General features: G+C 42.4%; 2 protein-coding genes across 4 annotated transcripts; one reads left to right on the plus strand and one right to left on the minus strand.

Annotated features, from left to right (window-relative positions):
* Positions 1-3,853: 3,853 nt before the first annotated feature.
* Positions 3,854-10,843, minus strand: akirin2 (akirin 2). The gene is made up of 5 exons (XM_060884009.1): positions 10,007-10,843; positions 9,325-9,435; positions 4,842-4,991; positions 4,652-4,723; positions 3,854-4,314 (listed from the first exon to the last, which is right to left on the minus strand). Exons 1-5 carry the CDS (start codon positions 10,200-10,202, stop codon positions 4,304-4,306), a joined length of 540 nt encoding a protein of 179 aa, XP_060739992.1. The 5' UTR covers positions 10,203-10,843; the 3' UTR covers positions 3,854-4,303.
* Positions 10,844-12,543: 1,700 nt separating this feature from the next.
* syncrip (synaptotagmin binding, cytoplasmic RNA interacting protein) lies at positions 12,544-20,499 on the plus strand. Of its 3 annotated transcripts, none has more exons than XM_060882724.1 (12): positions 12,545-12,716; positions 13,459-13,612; positions 14,292-14,410; positions 14,501-14,608; positions 14,946-15,059; positions 15,464-15,640; positions 15,859-15,994; positions 16,075-16,280; positions 16,386-16,535; positions 16,662-16,783; positions 16,885-17,233; positions 18,598-20,499. In XM_060882724.1, exons 2-12 carry the CDS (start codon positions 13,471-13,473, stop codon positions 18,640-18,642), a joined length of 1,668 nt encoding a protein of 555 aa, XP_060738707.1. In that variant the 5' UTR covers positions 12,545-12,716; positions 13,459-13,470; the 3' UTR covers positions 18,643-20,499. The 3 variants fall into 3 exon arrangements, with proteins under 3 accessions (XP_060738706.1, XP_060738707.1, XP_060738708.1); XM_060882725.1 differs by having other exon boundaries at positions 18,601-20,499; XM_060882723.1 differs by lacking the exon at positions 18,598-20,499 and having other exon boundaries at positions 12,544-12,716; positions 16,885-17,956.
* Positions 20,500-21,709: the final 1,210 nt, after the last annotated feature.

Consider the following 21,709-nt stretch of genomic DNA (forward strand, 5'->3'; position numbering starts at 1 on the left):
ATACACTATGGGTGATACACTATGGGTGATTGATACACTATGGGTGATTGATACATTATGGGTGATTGATACACTATGGGTGATACACTATGGGTGATACACTATGGGCAATTGATACACTATGGGTGATACACTATGGGCGATTGATACACTATGGGTGATACACTATGGGTGATACACTATTGGTGATTGATACACTATGGGTGATTGATACATTATGGGTGATTGATACACTATGGGTGATACACTATGGGTGATACACTATGGGCGATTGATACACTATGGGTGATACACTATGGGTGATACACTATTGGTGATTGATACACTATGGGTGATTGATACATTATGGGTGATTGATACACTATGGGTGATACACTATGGGTGATACACTATGGGCAATTGATACACTATGGGTGATACACTATGGGCGATTGATACACTATGGCGATTGATACATTATGGGTGATTGATACACTATGGGTGATACACTATGGGTGATACACTATGGGTGATACACTATGGGTGATTGATACACTATGGGTGATTGATACATTATGGGTGATACACTATGGGCGATTGATACACTATGGGTGATACACTATGGGTGATACACTATGGGTGATTGATACACTATGGGTGATTGATACATTATGGGTGATTGATACACTATGGGTGATACACTATGGGTGATACACTATGGGCAATTGATACACTATGGGTGATACACTATGGGCGATTGATACACTATGGGTGATACACTATGGGTGATACACTATTGGTGATTGATACACTATGGGTGATTGATACATTATGGGTGATTGATACACTATGGGTGATACACTATGGGCAATTGATACACTATGGGTGATACACTATGGGCGATTGATACACTATGGGCGATTGATACATTATGGGTGATTGATACACTATGGGTGATACACTATGGGTGATTGATACACTATGGGTGATACACTATGGGTGATACACTATGGGTGATTGATACACTATGGGTGATTGATACATTATGGGTGATTGATACACTATGGGTGATTGATACACTATGGGTGATTGATACATTATGGGTGATTGATACACTATGGGTGATACACTATGGGTGATACACTATGGGCGATTGATACACTATGGGTGATACACTATGGGTGATACACTATGGGTGATTGATACACTATGGGTGATTGATACATTATGGGTGATTGATACACTATGGGTGATACACTATGGGCAATTGATACACTATGGGTGATACACTATGGGCGATTGATACACTATGGGTGATACACTATGGGTGATACACTGGGCGATTGATACACTATGGGTGATACACTATGGGTGATACACTATGGGCGATTGATACACTATGGGTGATACACTATGGGCGATTGATACACTATGGGTGATACACCATGGGCGATTGATACACTATGGGTGATACACTATGGGTGATACACTATGGGCGATTGATACACTATGGGTGATACACTATGGGCGATTGATACACTATGGGTGATACAGTATGGGCGATTGATACACTATGGGTGATACACTATGGGCGATTGATACACTATGGGTGATACACTATGGGTGATACACTGGGCGATTGATACACTATGGGTGATACACTGGGCGATTGATACACTATGGGCGATTGATACACTATGGGTGATACACTATGGGCGATTGATACACTATGGGTGATACACTATGGGCGATTGATACACTATGGGTGATACACTATGGGCGATTGATACACTATGGGTGATTGATACACTATGGGTGATACACTATGGGTGATTGATATACTATGGGTGATTGATATACTATGGGTGATTGATACACTATGGGCGATTGATACACTATGGGTGATACACTATGGGTGATTGATACACTATGGGTGATACACTATGGGTGATACACTATGGGTGATACACTATGGGCGATTGATACACTATGGGTGATTGATACACTATGGGTGATACACTATGGGTGATTGATACACTATGGGTGATACACTATGGGCGATTGATACACTATGGGTGATACACTATGGGTGATACACTGGGCGATTGATACACTATGGGTGATACACTATGGGTGATACACTATGGGCGATTGATACACTATGGGTGATACACTATGGGCGATTGATACACTATGGGTGATACACTATGGGTGATACACTATGGGTGATACACTATGGGCGATTGATACACTATGGGCGATTGATACACTATGGGTGATACACTATGGGTGATTGATACACTATGGGTGATACACTATGGGTGATACACTATGGGTGATACACTATGGGCGATTGATACACTATGGGCGATTGATACACTATGGGCGATTGATACACTATGGGTGATACACTATGGGTGATACACTATGGGCGATTGATACACTATGGGTGATACACTATGGGTGATACACTATGGGCGATTGATACACTATGGGCGATTGATACACTATGGGTGATACACTATGGGCGATTGATACACTATGGGCGATTGATACACTATGGGCGATTGATACACTATGGGTGATACACTATGGGCGATTGATACACTATGGGTGATACACTATGGGTGATACACTATGGGCGATTGATACACTATGGGTGATACACTATGGGTGATACACTATGGGCGATTGATACACTATGGGTGATACACTATGGGTGATACACTGGGCGATTGATACACTATGGGTGATTGATACACTATGGGTGATACACTATGGGTGATTGATACACTATGGGTGATACACTGGGCGATTGATACACTATGGGCGATTGATACACTATGGGTGATACACTGGGCGATTGATACACTATGGGTGATACACTATGGGCGATTGATACACTATGGGTGATACACTATGGGCGATTGATACACTATGGGTGATACACTATGGGCGATTGATACACTATGGGTGGGTGATACACTATGGGTGATACACTATGGGTGGGTGATACACTATGGGCGATTGGTACACTATGGGCGATTGATACACTATGGGCGATTGATACACTATGGGTGATTGATACACTATGGGTGATACACTATGGGCGATTGATACACTATGGGCGATTGATACACTATGGGCGATTGATACACTATGGGCGATTGATACACTATGGGTGATACACTATGGGCGATTGATACACTATGGGTGATACACTATGGGCGATTGATACACTATGGGTGATACACTATGGGTGGGTGATACACTATGGGCGATTGGTACACTATGGGCGATTGATACACTATGGGTGATACACTATGGGCGATTGATACACTATGGGCGATTGATACACTATGGGCGATTGATACACTATGGGCGATTGATACACTATGGGCGATACACTATGGGTGGGTGATACACTATGGGTGGGTGATACACTATGGGCGATTGATACACTATGGGCGATTGATACACTATGGGCGATTGATACACTATGGGCGATACACTATGAGTGATACACTATGGGCGGGGGACACTACGATACCAAAATTATGTGGACACCTGATGTTCACATATTTTCTTGTTCAATGTTCAACATTTCATTCTAAAACTATGGGAACTAGATGTTGGATTGTGTCAGTGGGGATTAGTGATTATCCAGCTACAAAAGGTCTGGGGTTCAATCTGTGTTACAGTTTATCCCAAAGGTGTTCTGTGTGTTGAAGTCACAGCTCTTGTGGTCTTCCAGTGGACTGTATGAATAAATAAAATTTAGTAGTTTATACTTTACATTAAGTAAAAAAAATAAGAGTGCTCTGAAAGTTTGTAAAAACGGTTTATTTGTATGTCAAGTGTTAAAGTACACTGTCTATAAAACCATAATGCACTGAGCAAAGGAGAACAAATAAAAATAATAATAAAAAAAACTTAAATCAAAATATATGAATGATTTTGTACATGTGAAAGTATTTTTACAAAGCCAAGGGTTCACTGGAAACCAAAATAATCTCTAGCTCACAAATTATTGTATGAAAGATGATTTAAAAGGCATCAAAAGAAAGGAGGGTGTAATAAATATGAGATGAGGAAATGAAAATCACAGCCTCTGTATTATTGAAGGAACACACACGCACACACACACAAACGCGTGTGCACGCACAAGCATACACACAGCTGAAGAGTGCACCAGCACTGTAGGCAGCTCTGAATCTGTTACACCGACGTGGAATCTGAAGATGACAGGAAACGCAGGGCCTGACAACATGGAGCAGCATCGGTGGAGCTCACGCTGAAAACACACATGATCTCACACGTACACTCATGACACATCTAAAACACACACACACACACACACACACACACAGAGTCAAACCAAGGGGTGTAAAAATAAATAAAAAATAAAAAACTGAACCTGAACCTGTCTCAAACCACATCACAGTAAGTCCTTCTGTTGCCATGACAACTGGTGACTGTGTATATGTGAATGTATGTCTTTTCGCATTCCAAAGTGCATGTTAGTGGAAGTGTGTGTGAGGCTGCCTCAACACTATCAACATATTAATGCAGTGAGATTCAGATGTTTCAGGTTTTGTTTCCGCACTCATACACGTGCACGCACTCACTATATGTAGTACACACATATTACATGTATAGTGCAGTAACTCACAGCTGGCGGGCTGCTCTCCAAACCTGCGCATGAGCTGATCATGAGTGAACTTCACAAACATGTCGTATTGTTCTGCAAGGGAAAAACACACCACACACAAATCATCAGTTTACAGCTTCAGCATTGTGTGTGATATGAGCACACACTCCAGCGGTGTGACAGAGCGCCCCCTTGTAGAGATGTTATTTACCTGCAAGTTTAGCAGTGAGAGTTTCCTCAAACTCCTCTCGAACTTTCTCCTCTTGCTCCTTCAGCAGACGCTCACAGATCAAACCCACCTGCTTCAAGCTGAACAACGGCTGTTCTTTTTTAGAGGGGGACAAGGAGCTCACACACACACCTGTAAAAGATACAGGACTGGTATTGAGTCATGAGGGTGATTAGTGGTGTGTGTGTTATGATGGTGTTATGATGGTGATTAGTGGTGTGTGTGTGTGTGTGTTATGATGGTGATTAGTGGTGTGTGTGTGTGTGTTATGATGGTGATTAGTGGTGTGTGTGTGTGTTATGATGGTGATTAGTGTGGTGTGTGTGTGTGTTATGATGGTGATTAGTGGTGTGTGTGTGTGTGTTATGATGGTGATTAGTGGTGTGTGTGTGTGTTATGATGGTGATTAGTGGTGTGTGTGTGTGTTATGATGGTGATTAGTGGTGTGTGTGTGTGTGTTATGATGGTGATTAGTGGTGTGTGTGTGTGTGTTATGATGGTGATTAGTGGTGTGTGTGTGTGTGTTATGATGGTGATTAGTGGTGTGTGTGTGTGTGTTATGATGGTGATTAGTGGTGTGTGTGTGTGTGTGTTATGATGGTGATTAGTGGTGTGTGTGTGTGTGTGTGTTATGATGGTGATTAGTGGTGTGTGTGTGTGTGTGTGTTATGAGGGTGATTAGTGGTGTGTGTGTTATGATGGTGTTATGATGGTGATTAGTGGTGTGTGTGTGTGTGTTATGATGGTGATTAGTGGTGTGTGTGTGTGTGTTATGATGGTGATTAGTGGTGTGTGTGTGTTATGATGGTGATTAGTGGTGTGTGTGTGTGTTATGATGGTGATTAGTGGTGTGTGTGTGTGTGTGTTATGATGGTGATTAGTGGTGTGTGTGTGTGTGTGTGTTATGATGGTGATTAGTGGTGTGTGTGTGTGTTATGAGGGTGATTAGTGGTGTGTGTGTTATGATGGTGTTATGATGGTGATTAGTGGTGTGTGTGTGTGTGTTATGATGGTGATTAGTGGTGTGTGTGTGTGTGTTATGATGGTGATTAGTGGTGTGTGTGTGTGTGTGTTATGATGGTGATTAGTGGTGTGTGTGTGTGTGTGTTATGAGGGTGATTAGTGGTGTGTGTGTTATGATGGTGTTATGATGGTGATTAGTGGTGTGTGTGTGTGTGTGTTATGATGGTGATTAGTGGTGTGTGTGTGTGTGTGTTATGATGGTGATTAGTGGTGTGTGTGTGTTATGATGGTGATTAGTGGTGTGTGTGTGTGTTATGATGGTGATTAGTGGTGTGTGTGTGTGTGTTATGATGGTGATTAGTGGTGTGTGTGTGTGTGTTATGATGGTGATTAGTGGTGTGTGTGTGTGTGTTATGATGGTGATTAGTGGTGTGTGTGTGTGTGTGTTATGATGGTGATTAGTGGTGTGTGTGTGTTATGATGGTGATTAGTGGTGTGTGTGTGTGTGTTATGATGGTGATTAGTGGTGTGTGTGTGTGTTATGATGGTGATTAGTGGTGTGTGTGTGTGTGTTATGATGGTGATTAGTGGTGTGTGTGTGTGTGTTATGATGGTGATTAGTGGTGTGTGTGTGTGTGTGTTATGATGGTGATTAGTGGTGTGTGTGTGTGTGTTATGATGGTGATTAGTGGTGTGTGTGTTATGATGGTGATTAGTGGTGTGTGTGTTATGATGGTGATTAGTGGTGTGTGTTATGATGGTGATTAGTGGTGTGTGTGTGTTATGATGGTGATTAGTGGTGTGTGTGTGTTATGATGGTGATTAGTGGTGTGTGTGTGTGTTATGATGGTGATTAGTGGTGTGTGTGTGTGTGTTATGATGGTGATTAGTGGTGTGTGTGTGTGTGTTATGATGGTGATTAGTGGTGTATGTGTGTGTGCTATGATGGTGATTAGTGGTGTATGTGTGTGTGCTATGATGGTGATTAGTGGTGTGTGTGTGTGTGTTATGATGGTGATTAGTGGTGTGTGTGTGTGTGTGTTATGATGGTGATTAGTGGTGTGTGTGTGTGTGTTATGATGGTGATTAGTGGTGTGTGTGTGTGTGTTATGATGGTGATTAGTGGTGTGTGTGTGTGTGTGTTATGATGGTGATTAGTGGTGTGTGTGTGTGTGTTATGATGGTGATTAGTGGTGTGTGTGTGTGTGTTATGATGGTGATTAGTGGTGTGTGTGTGTGTGTTATGATGGTGATTAGTGGTGTGTGTGTGTGTGTTATGATGGTGATTAGTGGTGTGTGTGTGTGTGTGTTATGATGGTGATTAGTGGTGTGTGTGTGTGTGTGTTATGATGGTGATTAGTGGTGTGTGTGTGTGTTATGATGGTGATTAGTGGTGTGTGTGTTATGATGGTGATTAGTGGTGTGTGTGTGTGTGTGTGTGTTATGATGGTGATTAGTGGTGTGTGTGTGTGTGTGTGTTATGATGGTGATTAGTGGTGTGTGTGTGTGTGTGTGTTATGATGGTGATTAGTGGTGTGTGTGTGTGTGTGTTATGATGGTGATTAGTGGTGTGTGTGTGTGTTATGATGGTGATTAGTGGTGTGTGTGTGTGTTATGATGGTGATTAGTGGTGTGTGTGTGTGTGTGTGTGTTATGATGGTGATTAGTGGTGTGTGTGTGTGTGTTATGATGGTGATTAGTGGTGTGTGTGTGTGTGTGTTATGATGGTGATTAGTGGTGTGTGTGTGTGTGTGTTATGATGGTGATTAGTGGTGTGTGTGTGTGTGTTATGATGGTGATTAGTGGTGTGTGTGTGTTATGATGGTGATTAGTGGTGTGTGTGTGTGTGTTATGATGGTGATTAGTGGTGTGTGTGTGTGTGTTATGATGGTGATTAGTGGTGTGTGTGTGTGTTATGATGGTGATTAGTGGTGTGTGTGTGTGTGTTATGATGGTGATTAGTGGTGTGTGTGTGTGTGTTATGATGGTGATTAGTGGTGTGTGTGTGTGTGTTATGATGGTGATTAGTGGTGTGTGTGTGTGTGTTATGATGGTGATTAGTGGTGTGTGTGTGTGTGTTATGATGGTGATTAGTGGTGTGTGTGTGTGTGTTATGATGGTGATTAGTGGTGTGTGTGTGTGTGTTATGATGGTGATTAGTGGTGTGTGTGTGTGTGTTATGATGGTGATTAGTGGTGTGTGTGTGTGTGTTATGATGGTGATTAGTGGTGTGTGTGTGTGTGTGTTATGATGGTGATTAGTGGTGTGTGTGTGTGTGTTATGATGGTGATTAGTGGTGTGTGTGTGTGTTATGATGGTGATTAGTGGTGTGTGTGTGTTATGATGGTGATTAGTGGTGTGTGTGTGTGTGTTATGATGGTGATTAGTGGTGTGTGTGTGTGTTATGATGGTGATTAGTGGTGTGTGTGTTATGATGGTGATTAGTGGTGTGTGTGTGTGTGTTATGATGGTGATTAGTGGTGTGTGTGTGTGTGTTATGATGGTGATTAGTGGTGTGTGTGTGTGTTATGATGGTGATTAGTGGTGTGTGTGTGTTATGATGGTGATTAGTGGTGTGTGTGTGTGTTATGATGGTGATTAGTGGTGTGTGTGTGTGTGTTATGATGGTGATTAGTGGTGTGTGTGTGTGTTATGATGGTGATTAGTGGTGTGTGTGTGTGTTATGATGGTGATTAGTGGTGTGTGTGTGTGTTATGATGGTGATTAGTGGTGTGTGTGTGTGTGTTATGATGGTGATTAGTGGTGTGTGTGTGTGTGTTATGATGGTGATTAGTGGTGTGTGTGTGTGTGTTATGATGGTGATTAGTGGTGTGTGTGTGTGTGTTATGATGGTGATTAGTGGTGTGTGTGTTATGATGGTGATTAGTGGTGTGTGTGTTATGATGGTGATTAGTGGTGTGTGTGTGTTATGATGGTGATTAGTGGTGTGTGTGTGTGTGTTATGATGGTGATTAGTGGTGTGTGTGTGTTATGATGGTGATTAGTGGTGTGTGTGTGTGTGTGTTATGATGGTGATTAGTGGTGTGTGTGTGTGTGTTATGATGGTGATTAGTGGTGTGTGTGTGTTATGATGGTGATTAGTGGTGTGTGTGTTATGATGGTGATTAGTGGTGTGTGTGTGTGTGTGTTATGATGGTGATTAGTGGTGTGTGTGTGTGTGTTATGATGGTGATTAGTGGTGTGTGTGTGTGTTATGATGGTGATTAGTGGTGTGTGTGTGTTATGATGGTGATTAGTGGTGTGTGTGTGTTATGATGGTGATTAGTGGTGTGTGTGTGTGTTATGATGGTGATTAGTGGTGTGTGTGTGTGTGTTATGATGGTGATTAGTGGTGTGTGTGTGTGTGTGTTATGATGGTGATTAGTGGTGTGTGTGTGTGTTATGATGGTGATTAGTGGTGTGTGTGTGTGTGTTATGATGGTGATTAGTGGTGTGTGTGTGTGTTATGATGGTGATTAGTGGTGTGTGTTTGATTAATTACTAGTGATAGATGTGCTGGGCTGAGAGTCATTAGTAGACTCTGTTAAACTGTTGTCCAGGTGTCTCCTCTTCATCCTTTTATATTCTTGTTTAATGTTGTGCAGAATTTGTTCTGAGGAGAAGAAATGAATCACACACACACACACACACACACACACACACGTCATGACTGCATTGACTTAGAGAAGTCCAAACAAAATAAATTTATAACAAAGCTACTTTTATTTTTGTAAATACAGTAGTACCCTGGTGTACCGTAGTGTCTACATGATAAGTCGTGTGTTTCAGGTGTAATATTAGACAGCTATATAAACACAACACACATCATTTCTGACTGGAGGTTTAAAATGTTTACTGTCTAACTCTTTATTAAGTAATTTAAGTAACTTATTAATAGAATAGTAATTTATACAGATAACTGTTGGCTAATTATTTTATATCTATAACTGTCCAGTATTCATTTAATTCATCAACAACTCAAAAGTGAGGACAAAGTGTTTAATAACTATTTACAGCTTATTAACTTACAGGATTACAGCTGTATCACTTAGTTATGAGCAGCTCATTAATAATCAAGTCTATTAGCAATTAGCCAGCTAGCTGTGTGCAGCATTAGTGGCTAACGGAGCTAACTGCTAATCGGACGTTCCTAGTGAACATAGTGAGTGTGAGCAGTGTGTCACCTGGTGTAGGTGTGCTGTTCATCCTGATGAAGGGTGATGGCTCCAGACGCAGGTATTTCCGCGGGGAGGAGGAGGAGGAGGTGGAGGAGGAGGTGGTGGAGGGAGACAGCGGGGCACAACGCCTCCGTTTGGGGGAGTTCTGTTTCATCACCGGGTCAAACTCCAGGGAGCGCTTTAGTGTGGCTCCACACGCCATGACGGGGAGTTCACAACAAAAACCACTGTTCAAACGTCCTGTCTGTCTGACGTCCTGTCTGTCTGACTGTCTGACGTCCTGTCTGTCTGACTGTCTGACGTCCTGTCTGTCTCACGTCCTGACTGTCTGACGCCCTGACACACGTCCTGTCTCACGTCCTGACTGTCTGACGCCCTGACACACGTCCTGTCTCACGTCCTGACTGTCTGACGCCCTGACACACGTCCTGTCTCACGTCCTGACTGTCTGACGCCCTGACACACGTCCTGTCTCACGTCCTGTCTCACGTCCTGACTGTCTGACGCCCTGACACACGTCCTGTCTCACGTCCTGACTCACGTCCTGACTGTCTGACGCCCTGACACACAACACGCCGCAGCACTAACAATAAACTTCACTTTTCTCACCTCTGACTTGGCGTTATTTATATAAACGGCCCCCTGAGGTAAACTAGGCGCTTTAACACGCCACTGACGCTGAATAACACGCCGATACACGTACACAAACTAGCCGATTAGCTCAGATTTAAACTCAGACCGCTGACTTTTCTCCTTTAGTGCCTCCGGATTTTCTCCAGTGGATCCGTGTAACCGGCCAAGCAAACGCGGATCAGTGCGCATGCGCAATCCCAGCAATGGCTGTCGGGAGTTGACGTTTAATGTCTCCTAGAGCGTCTCATTAGAAGGCGGTAGACGTTAGGCATAAAACTACATTTCCCGTGATTCTCTGCGAGAGGATTTTTTTTTTCTCTGGTTTAAATGTCCCCATTGGTGCTTTGGGTTTGTTTGTGGGATTTAAAAAATGCTGAGTGTTCCGTTAGTGTTAGGGTTAGTGTTAGGGGGTGGGGGTGGGTGTAGGGGTAGGGGTAGGGGTAGGGGTAGGGGTAGGGGTGGAAGCCGAAGCAGAAGCCGAAGCCGAAGCGGAAGAGGAAGAGGAAGAGTTAAGGGACGTCTTCGTCACATAAGCGTTACACAAACACTGTAGTTTTATTTGTATAAAGGCGGTGAAATTGGAACAATAAGTAAATAATTTAGTGAATAATTTAATCACTAAATCACTTTAATTATGTAATTACTGATTATTAGCTATGAAAGATTTACATAACGAATAAATAAATATTACTGTCAGAATTTAGTGAAGAGAAATTAAACCTATTTTTTTTTCCTGTTTTATTTGTTTTTATTTCCTTTGGATTTTCACATTTCTTTTCTCCTGTCATGAAATATTTCTGTAGAGTTTAATCTTAAGGGAATAAATATGATATATGATATGTGTGTAATATATATATATATATATATATATATATATATATATGTATATCATATGTATGTATGTATAATATATATTTTTGTACATGCTACAAAAAAACAAACATGGGGAAATACAGTTTAATAAATGTAAGTTAAAATTAAAAAGGATAAATTATTAACCATTAGAACGCTCATAATTTTACACATTCATCAGGAGGAAAATATTGAGGCTTTGTTTTTCATTTGAAACTGAATCTAATTTCTTGTGAGGAAAAAGTAAGGACACCCCGTTTGTATTATTTTGACTATAAGTGTATAAAATGACCTACAGGTTTATCACATCAGGTGTCAATTATTAGAACATTGTTACAGAGCATTTTGAAGAAGATTTGTCTTGAAGCTCAGATATTTAGTTTGGTTTGCATCTTAATTGTTGAACTGAGAGGTTTCACCATGATAAGATCCAAAAAACTCTCCAAGGCCTTCAGTAAGAAGACTGTTGATGTTTATGTGTACATATACTATATACATATAATTTATCCAATTACAATACACAATATACAATTTATACAGATAAAGATATAGATAATGAGTTGACATGTGAAAATGTGCAATTTGCTCATACATATAGTCAGTGCAATATGTGTGTACAATATGTACAATTAACAAACAGATAATGAGATCAACAAGTGAACATGTGCAATATGCTCATATGTATAGTCAGTACACACAGTGTACTATCGGGCATCCTTACAGTAGCACTACACATTATGTGCAATATGTACTTATATATGTATATGTGTAAATATATGTAAATATATTATATATAAAATACTATAAGGTGCAACAGATTGTACAGGTACAGAAGTGACATGGATGTGCATCGGATGGTATCTAGTGGTAACAGATGGATTATGGTATTTAGTGATGTTGATGGTGTTGATGTTGTTGGCGATGTTGATGATGATAATGATGATGTTGGTGATGTTTATGATGATGTTTATGATGTTGAGTATAAACTATCTCCTCCCTGCTGTAAAAGCGCGCGCAGCCCCTGCTGTGTTGTGTGAGAAACCCCGCAGCGGTGTGTGAGGGAAGCCCCGCATGAAGGTGCCGCCATTTTGGAGTCTGATGTACAGGAGCCGAGGCGCTGCGGAGTCTTCAGACTCTCTCTTTTATTTTTTTAATAGTTAACAACATTTCTCACCTTTTCCTCGGGATTATATTAATTTTCCGTTCGCAGCTTCTGGTTAAACAGCACAGGGTGAGTGTGTGTGTGTGTGTTTAAAGCCTCCGGCTTTGTTCGGTTTGGGACACAATGTGGAGCCGGTTTGTGTAAAATGGACCCCGGGGTTTAAACGCAGTGTAAATGGCGTCACGGACACGTTTTAGCCCTTTTATTATTATTTATACTTTACACGCGTTCTAGCGAGTGGTTCCTGTGTTTAGTGTTTATCTGATGTGTGAATGTGCTTTAGTTAAGCTAACGGTGTTAGCATCTGTGGAGCTAGTAATGAAATGTGTGACACACACACACACACACACACACACACACACACACACACACATACATACATACATACATACATACATGCATGCATACACACATACATACCCAAACACACTCTCACACACTCTTCCCTTTTACACACAGCCTTATATATTTACTGTAATTACTGTCTTTATTCAACACATGTCTCGATTTGGGACACAGGCACTGAGCTCTGTGTTAATGTTGACCGTGTGTGTGTGTGTGTGTGTGTGTTGCCCCTTTTAGTGCACACTTTAGTACATATTTATCCAACACAGTGGACAATCACTTGACAGTTGATGACTCAGTGATGCCTTGACAGTGAAATTGGAGCACAGCCTGTAGGGCATTTGACGTGTTTATAGAAGTTCTACAGTTTAGTTTAAACCTCTGTTTAGAACACAGCCATTCTTCCATCCAGTAAAGGAGACGTTGGAGATCTTTAATCTTCTATCACTATGTTGTGTTCATACAGATTTGTGACACCATGGCGTCGGATCACGTGAACGGGAACGGCACGGAGGAGCCCATGGACACGTCCTCCACACACTCGGAGAACTTCCAGTGTTTAATACAGGCCGGGTTACCTCAGAAAGTCGCTGAGAAGCTCGATGAAATCTACCTGGCAGGTGGAAGAACGCAGTCATCACACACACACACACTTTCACTACAGGTTATCTACAATAACAATAATCACACTTATGCACACTAAAGTGGGAGGTTTGATTGTTGCACACAGATTTTTGTGGTTTCCTCACGTCTCACCTTAGGGGGTTTGTGTGGTTTCCTATGTGGAGTTTCCTGTGTGTAGCTGTAGAGTGAATGGAGGTGTGTGTGTGTGTGTGGGGGGGGCACTATTAAACTGTGTACACACTAACACTAACTTAGTGTGTACACTAATTAAAAAGGGAGATTTTTGCACTTTTTATTCAGATTAAACATGCTTCAGTAAGTGCTTTTTTTCTTCTATCAAACAAAGCTTTAAATCCAGACAAGCAGAATATGGACGATCTGCTACAGGTCATGTGACCTGTTAATAATAATAATAATAACGTGACCTGCAGTGTGGTTGTTGAAGTCTTATAGAATTATACACGTGTCCTCCGTTACATTACTGAAAACATACAGCGCTGCACAGAAAACTGTGGAGTTGTGTGCGATTAAATGTGTGTGTGTGTGTGTGACACTTTGTCAGAGTGATGATACCTGTTTGAACTCTCTCTGAGTGACCGAGTGCTGTGTACTAAGACTGACACAGACCCTGCTGTCTTCACCCTGTATAACGTGTGTGTGTGTGTGTGTGTGTAGGCCTGGTAGCACACAGTGACCTGGATGAGAGAGCTATCGAAGCTCTGAAAGAGTTTAATGAAGAGGGAGCGCTCCAGGTTCTGCAGCAGTTTAAAGAAAGTGACCTGTCTCACGTGCAGGTAAGTGTGTGTGTGTGTGTGTGCACGCGTGTAAACCTTGAGACTCTGTGTGTTGATTGAGAGCCATTAAAGCTGCTGATGTGTTTTCAGAATAAAAGTGCCTTCCTTTGTGGCGTGATGAAGACGTACAGGCAGAGGGAGAAACAGGGGACCAAAGTTACAGAATCCGGCAAAGGACCAGACGAAACCAAAATCAAAGTACGAGCCTTTTCCCATCTGTGTTCTCACATTAACACTGTTACACTGTTAGTGGTGTGTTACACAGTACACAATGTTATGTATACACTCATCTATAGTGTATCTGTTATTGTCCTGCTCTTACCTTCTGTTAAACCTGTCCACCTGTTACACACTGCTGTGCTGCTAAGTTCTGTGTAAAATAAACCTGACTTACTGCTCACTCTAATACATGATGGTTTCTATAGTAACAGGGATGTGTAATACGTTGGAGTCTCCGATGCCAGACGTTTGTCACCATCAGAACTAAAGCTGTAGCTTTTACGTCCGAGTCTACAGTTATGTCTGTTCTCCTCAGGCTCTACTCGACAGAACCGGCTACACGCTCGATGTCACTACAGGACAAAGGAAATACGGAGGACCACCACCCGAGTGTGTGTACACAGGCCCTCAGCCCTCCATCGGCACAGAGGTCTCTCACACACACACACACACACACACACGTATGAGTGCTGTGAGGATTGTGTCACAGGAGCTGCACTTAATTTACCCATCACTTTATTTACAGTATTTACACCTCTATATAAAACAGGTTACACTGAGGCTTTCCACGTGATGACGTATGTTCTGTCCTGGAGTAACGTGTGTTACTATGACAGTTAACCGCTAAGATCTGACTGGGTTGCCTCTTGAGTATAGGTTTAAATATCAGTGTGTGTTTAAGCAGTGGTGATTATCGGTTTAGGGAGGAGTGTGATGTTTATCTGCTAACATCACACCTTCTACACAGGTTTAGATTTGATACTTTATAAGTGGTTTGAGATGAAGCCTGTGACCTGTAGGAGAGTCATCAGCACATTTTCTGTGTGTGTGTAGATCTTTGTGGGGAAGATCCCACGGGACCTGTTTGAAGATGAACTGGTGCCCCTGTTTGAGAAGGCAGGGCAGATTTGGGACCTGCGGCTGATGATGGACCCTCTGAGTGGGCTGAACCGGGGATACGCCTTCATCACCTTCTGCACTAAGGAGGCTGCACAGGAGGCAGTGAAGCTGGTTAGATAACACACACACTACGTTCATCAAATTATTCATATATCCTGAATGGAGTGTACATTTTATTTTATTTAACACCATTAATAAGAGAAAAACAGCTCAATGCTTTGGGGTTTTCCTACAGTTTTATTCACCTTATACCACAGCGATTTCTGTAGCAGCTATGAGACATTCATTGTGTGTGTGTGTGTGTGTGTGTGTGTGTGTGTGTGTGTTAGTATAACAATCGTGAGATCCGCCCAGGGAAACACATCGGTGTGTGTATATCTGTGGCCAACAACCGCCTGTTTGTGGGTTCCATCCCCAAGAGCAAGACAAAAGAACAGATCCTTGAGGAATTTGCCAAAGTCACAGGTGACCTGAGTCTGATGTGTTTATCGCTCTGATGATCTGATACGTCTGTGATTAACAATGTTCTCCCTTCTCCCCTTCAGAGGGTCTGAACGATGTGATCCTGTACACCCAGCCAGACGACAAGAAGAAGAACCGTGGGTTCTGTTTCCTGGAGTATGAAGACCATAAATCGGCAGCTCAGGCTCGGCGGAGGCTGATGAGTGGGAAGGTGAAGGTGTGGGGTACGCTGGTGACGGTGGAATGGGCCGACCCCATCGAGGACCCTGACCCTGAGATCATGGCCAAGGTCAGAGATTTAACAAAATAAAGCTCATGTTCAAACCTAATCACACCTTTTTTAAATGTGTTGTCCGCTGTCTTTACCCCCCCCCCCCCCCCCCATCTCTCTCAGGTGAAGGTGCTGTTTGTGAGGAACCTAGCGAACAACGTAACTGAGGACATTCTGGAGAAGACCTTTAGCCAGTTCGGGAAGCTGGAGCGGGTGAAGAAGCTGAAAGACTACGCCTTCGTTCACTTTGAGGAGCGAGACGGTGCTGTGAAGGTAACTCGCCTCTGAAGGAAAATAAGGGGTGGAGTCAGTGTTATGGGCTTGTGTGGGCGGAGCCTGTTTACATGACAGATGGAGACGGTGTTTAAATGAAATGTACTGAATGTGTGTGTTGTGTAGGGCCTGGAGGAGATGAATGGGAAGGAGCTGGAGGGAGAACCTGTAGAGATTGTGTTTGCAAAGCCTCCTGATCAGAAGAGGAAAGAACGTAAAGCACAGAGACAAGCTGCCAAAACTCAAATGTAAGCAGCAGTGAAACACAGTGAGAGCTGTTAGACAGTGAAGGCAGATCCTTTCTCATTCCACCTGTTATACTGTGTGCTTTTGCTCCTCCCCTTCACAGGTATGATGAGTATTACTACTACGGCCCCCCTCATATGCCACCGCCCCCTCCCAGAGGTCGTGGTAGGGGCGGAGCCCGAGGTGGCTATTCGTACCCTCCCGATTATTATGGTTATGAAGATTACTACGACTACTATGGTTACGACTACCATGGTTACCGCGGCGGTTATGAGGAGCCTTACTACGGCTATGACGACTTCCAGGGGCGGAGCCAGCGTGTTCCGAGAGGCGGACCCAGAGGAGGACGTGGGGCGGGGCCTCCAAGGGGTAGGGCTGGATTTCCCCAGCGTGGAGGTGCAGGAGTGGCCGGAGGAGGCGGAGCAAGGAGGAGAGGAGGCGGGGTTCGAGGGGTACGTGGCCGCGGTGGGAATGTAGGAGGCAAACGCAAAGCCGATGGCTACAGCCAACCCGATTCCAAACGCCGGCAGATTAATAATAATAATTATAACAATAATCAGAACTGGGGCTCGCAGCCAATCGCACAGCAGCCGCTGCACGGTGCCGATAGTTACAGCTACAAATCTGACCAGGAGTTTTATCAGGATTCGTTTGGCCAGCAGTGGAAGTAGACCAAACGTAGGGCTTTGCTTTGGGTTTTATTTCATCTTTTTTTGATTGGGCTCCATATAAAACATGTCAAGTTTTAAAAACATGCTTCTTCCTGTACATATTTTTGTAAAGCTCCACTTGGACTTCCTTTCTCACTCCTTCCACACAATGGGTTCTGTTTTATTTTGTAATTTGTTTTATAATCAAGTCCTAACTTTTCATCAAATTTGGAAGAGAAAAAAAGATTTAAACCTATACAATGTGCTAAATCTTGTCTTATTGACTAGTTTATGTATGTTTCTAATAGCAGGTTTTTGGTCTTCATGTTAAGTAGGAACACAAGGGGGGGGAGGGGGGAGTTGCAAACCAAAAGAAAACAAAAAAAAGATTCTCTTTGTATGTAAATGCTAGTAAAATTAGCGTGTCTTGTTTTCTTTACATTTTGGCTTGTAATCCTTTTGCTGTCTGTCTGCTGCTCTAAATAAAAACATACACGCATAACCGTGTACAAAACTCAAACAAAACAGATTGTGTTTCAAATTCATGTTTCGGCAAAAAAAAAAAAAAAAAAAAAAAGACAAAATCTCTCCTCAAATTTCTCTGCAAATTTTGACCAAAGCACCTTGTGGATGAAAAGGACGTCAGGTTTGCCCACATTAGCCTGTCTGTCTCAGTCACTTTCTGCATGCCTCAGATTTTTGTACGTATTTCCACGTGCACGTCATTTGTGTTACTCGCCCCACAGACCCGACGTGTGATTGTAGTGCTTTATGGAGGGTTTATTCTTATACACTTCCCTCTCTGTGATGGCTAGAATGCATGTTCTGCCCCAGATTCTCTTTAATATCTAAGACAGGAATAGTCCGTGTCCTCGCATGACCCCCTCTCTGTGTTTCCTGCAACTTTGCTTTCAATTTTTCTCTCCATTCCCTGCTGCTGTTAACTGTGGAGTGCAGTGCTGATGGTGTCCAGCAGGGGGCTGTGAGCCGTGCATGCTCATTATAGCAGGATTCACAGTGACTGACATGCTCTTATTAGTCTAGAGTGTTTCTTGAGTTTATGTTAATGTACTCAGCTTGTGTGTGTGTGTGTGTGTGTGTGTGTGTGTGTGTGTGTGTGTTCATGAATGTGCATCTAATCATTCTTCCTCTTGTCACCTGACTAGCAGGGAAAGACCTCAAGAGCAGCGCTGACAAACGCCTCTGAGTGAAGAGCAGCTCATTAAAGCGCAGCCTCTTCTCAGACGACACCAGAGGACACGGCGGTAAGAGGCTCTTCCTGCCGTCCAAGTCGTACTTTCTGCCTTACAGACACACACACACACACTCACACACCTTGAGCCATGAGTTCACTTTAACACTTCCTGTTGTCCGAACCAGTGCCTTGTACACTACATTTTGCGAACCCTGTGCACTGTGACTGCTGCACTGTGTCCCAAATCATACACCCTTACACACTATAGCCACAGTTGCCCTACCATCGGTCCACTGCGTGTGTCCCCCAAACTACACACCTAATGCAGTAGATCTGGGCCAGCGTTGGTCCCCTGGGGACGTCCCCTGGAGTTTACTTTGGGTTTGTCCCTAATCAGAATCTTTACTCACTACACAGGCCACAATGTCAAAAAAAAGCACACGTTTAATACACTATATAGTCCACCATTGGTCTGGTGTGTTACAAAGCACTCACTCTGCTCACTATATAGGCCACTATCTGTCTATGGCAGCTGTGTCACAAACCACACACACCTTGTACACCATGTACTTGTACCCAGTGCATTGTGGGTAATTTTGTCATTGTGTGAACACTAAGCAATGTTTTGTGGCACTATGTAGTGAGCAGGGGGCTGTTTCGGATGTGCTGGTTGTGTTTAATTCTCCCAAAGAGCTGAACTGAGGAGTTTATCTTGTTCTGTAAATCTTTTGCACTATGTATATTTGTTTTTTTTTTTTTTTATTGTATTTTGTTTCTTCTTTTTAAATCTACAGATTGTCTTTACTGCAGATCTCCGTGGTAGTGCACGAGATAGAAAGTGTGCACTATAGTTTATCTATTAAAATAGATCCATGTGAACAGATCACTTTAGAAGTGATGAGTGGAATTTTACACATTAGTGTGTTCTGTCTGTGGCACTTCACCTGGTGATCTGCACTTTTAAAGGCATGGTGGGGGTGGGGGGTTTACTGGGATGTTTATATTTTAATATTGATTAATGTCTTAGGTGGCCTAAGCGGTGTAAAGTGGTTCTGTTGTGAACCTGATTTATGTTTTTGATTAATAGTGTAAAGTGGTCTTAATTTTTTATTTTCTTTTTATTTTATATCTACCTCAGTGTGGAGGTCATGTACAGACACTTTACTGAGCACACAGGGCTTTTCTACCGTTTCATAAGCACTATTTATGCACAGGGACGACGGCCGGCCATCTGTCTGCTGTATTATAGTTCTGTTAGAACGCCATGGTCCCCTGCCCGTGTGTGTGCGTGCGTGTGAGAGAGAAACTCGGACGTCGAGTCTAAACACGCCTGGCCTTGGTCTCCTCTTGGAGCGTGTCATTTGTATTAATCGTATTTTTGGTGTCCGTTTTGTCATAACACAAACTAGGTAGTAACAGTTAAACACAATAATGTGGTGTTTTTGTTTGGCAGGGTGCTTAATCAGACATGCACAACTGGCCCTGTGTTAAAGGGTAAGTTCAGCATCAGGACACACACTGAGTGATTACTAGGTGACACTAGGGGGCAATAGAACGCTCACCTACCCCAGCACCTTACCGATCATCAACACTAGCCTGGTTACAAATCATTTTACTTTGTACACACTTGTTCACTGTGTGTGATGTCATCATGCTGGATTTACTTTCAGGTGCCTCTTTATTTTTCATGAACTTACAGCCATGTCGATTGTGCAGTGTTTTAGCGTAGCATTGTTAGCGAACATGCTAGTGTGTCCCTGCTTTACCAGGGTGTAACAGGAGGAGATGTGGGCTTCCTGTCAGACTGCCTTTGTTTTAACTCTTTTTATTTAAAGACATCAGAAATCTGAAATAAACTCTTGCATTTTGGTGCTGTTTTTATTTTTTTTTTATACATTATTGCAAATAAATTTTTTTATACTGTAAAGAAACTGTTTGGCTTTTTATTTGTACACTTCTCTGGTGTAGCTTAGCTGATTCCAGCTGAAACTAGAAATAAAGAAACCTCTTTAAAACAGGAGAACTGAATGTAAACAACGTCAACCTTCTACACTGCTAAACTCATGTGTGAGCTGCTTTTCTCTCCCACACAGTTAAACTACACTGTTGTGGGTTTGTCCTGTCAGCATTGTTGTTTCTATTTATATTACTATACTCTATATATATATATATGTGTGTGTCTATATAATGTGTATATGCGTGAGTATGATTTAAACACGTTTAAATGACACAGTGACAAGACTGTAACCTGTTAGCTGTGTTCTCATTTAAATTAGAAACTGAGCTACTTGTACTAACAAAGTTCTTACTGAAGAACTACAATGTTTTACAATGAAGTGTACAAACTCTATAATAGTCTATAATACTATAATATGCTATAATACTCTATAAAACTCCATAATAGTTTATAAAACTATAATAGTCTATAAAACTCTATAATGTTCGTTCATTCATTCATTTTCTACCACTTATCTGAACTACCTCGGGTCACGGGGAGCCTGTGCCTATCTCAGAACGTCATCGGGCATCAAGACAGGATACACCCTGGACGGAGTGCCAACCCATCACAGGGCACACACACACACACACACACACACTCTCTCATTCACTCTCACAATCACACACTACAGACAATTTTCCAGAGATGCCAATCAACCTACCATGCATGTCCTTGGACCGGGGGAGGAAACCGGAGTACCCGGAGGAAACCCCCGAGACACGGGGAGAACATGCAAACTCCACACAAACAAGGTGGAGGTGGGAATCGAACCCCAACCCTGGAGGTGTGAGGAGAACGTGATAACCACTAAGACACCGTGACCCCTATCATATCTAGGATTAATCTAATATTATTACTAATGTGCCTTCCTTAAATAAATCGTCTGTTCCTCATCTATAATATTTTCCAATTCCAATTTTTTAGTCTTTTGGCCAAAATTAAAGCAAATATTTTGGCATCATTATTTAATAGACTACTGGGTCTCCAATGACAAAAAGGGAGCTAATTGATCTGTAAACACTTTATAGAACTCACAAGTCCATCATTACCTGTAGAATGTTTAGGTTGAGAATAAACTCTTTAA

This window comes from Tachysurus vachellii, chromosome 12, assembly GCF_030014155.1.
Source record: "Tachysurus vachellii isolate PV-2020 chromosome 12, HZAU_Pvac_v1, whole genome shotgun sequence".
In the NCBI taxonomy this organism is placed as follows: domain Eukaryota; kingdom Metazoa; phylum Chordata; class Actinopteri; order Siluriformes; family Bagridae; genus Tachysurus; species Tachysurus vachellii.

Coding starts and splice junctions, on each gene's coding strand:
- akirin2 (XM_060884009.1), bottom strand. CDS start 10,202: ATGGCGTGTGGAGCCACACTAAAGCGCTCCCTGGAGTTTGACCCGGTG. Junction 9,436..10,006: donor GAACAGCACACCTACACCAG/GTGACACACTGC, acceptor TCTTCTCCTCAG/AACAAATTCTGCACAACATT. Junction 4,992..9,324: donor GCCCAGCACATCTATCACTA/GTAATTAATCAA, acceptor TATCTTTTACAG/GTGTGTGTGTGAGCTCCTTG.
- syncrip (XM_060882723.1), top strand. CDS start 13,471: ATGGCGTCGGATCACGTGAACGGGAACGGCACGGAGGAGCCCATGGAC. Junction 13,613..14,291: donor CGATGAAATCTACCTGGCAG/GTGGAAGAACGC, acceptor GTGTGTGTGTAG/GCCTGGTAGCACACAGTGAC. Junction 16,536..16,661: donor AGCGAGACGGTGCTGTGAAG/GTAACTCGCCTC, acceptor TGTGTTGTGTAG/GGCCTGGAGGAGATGAATGG.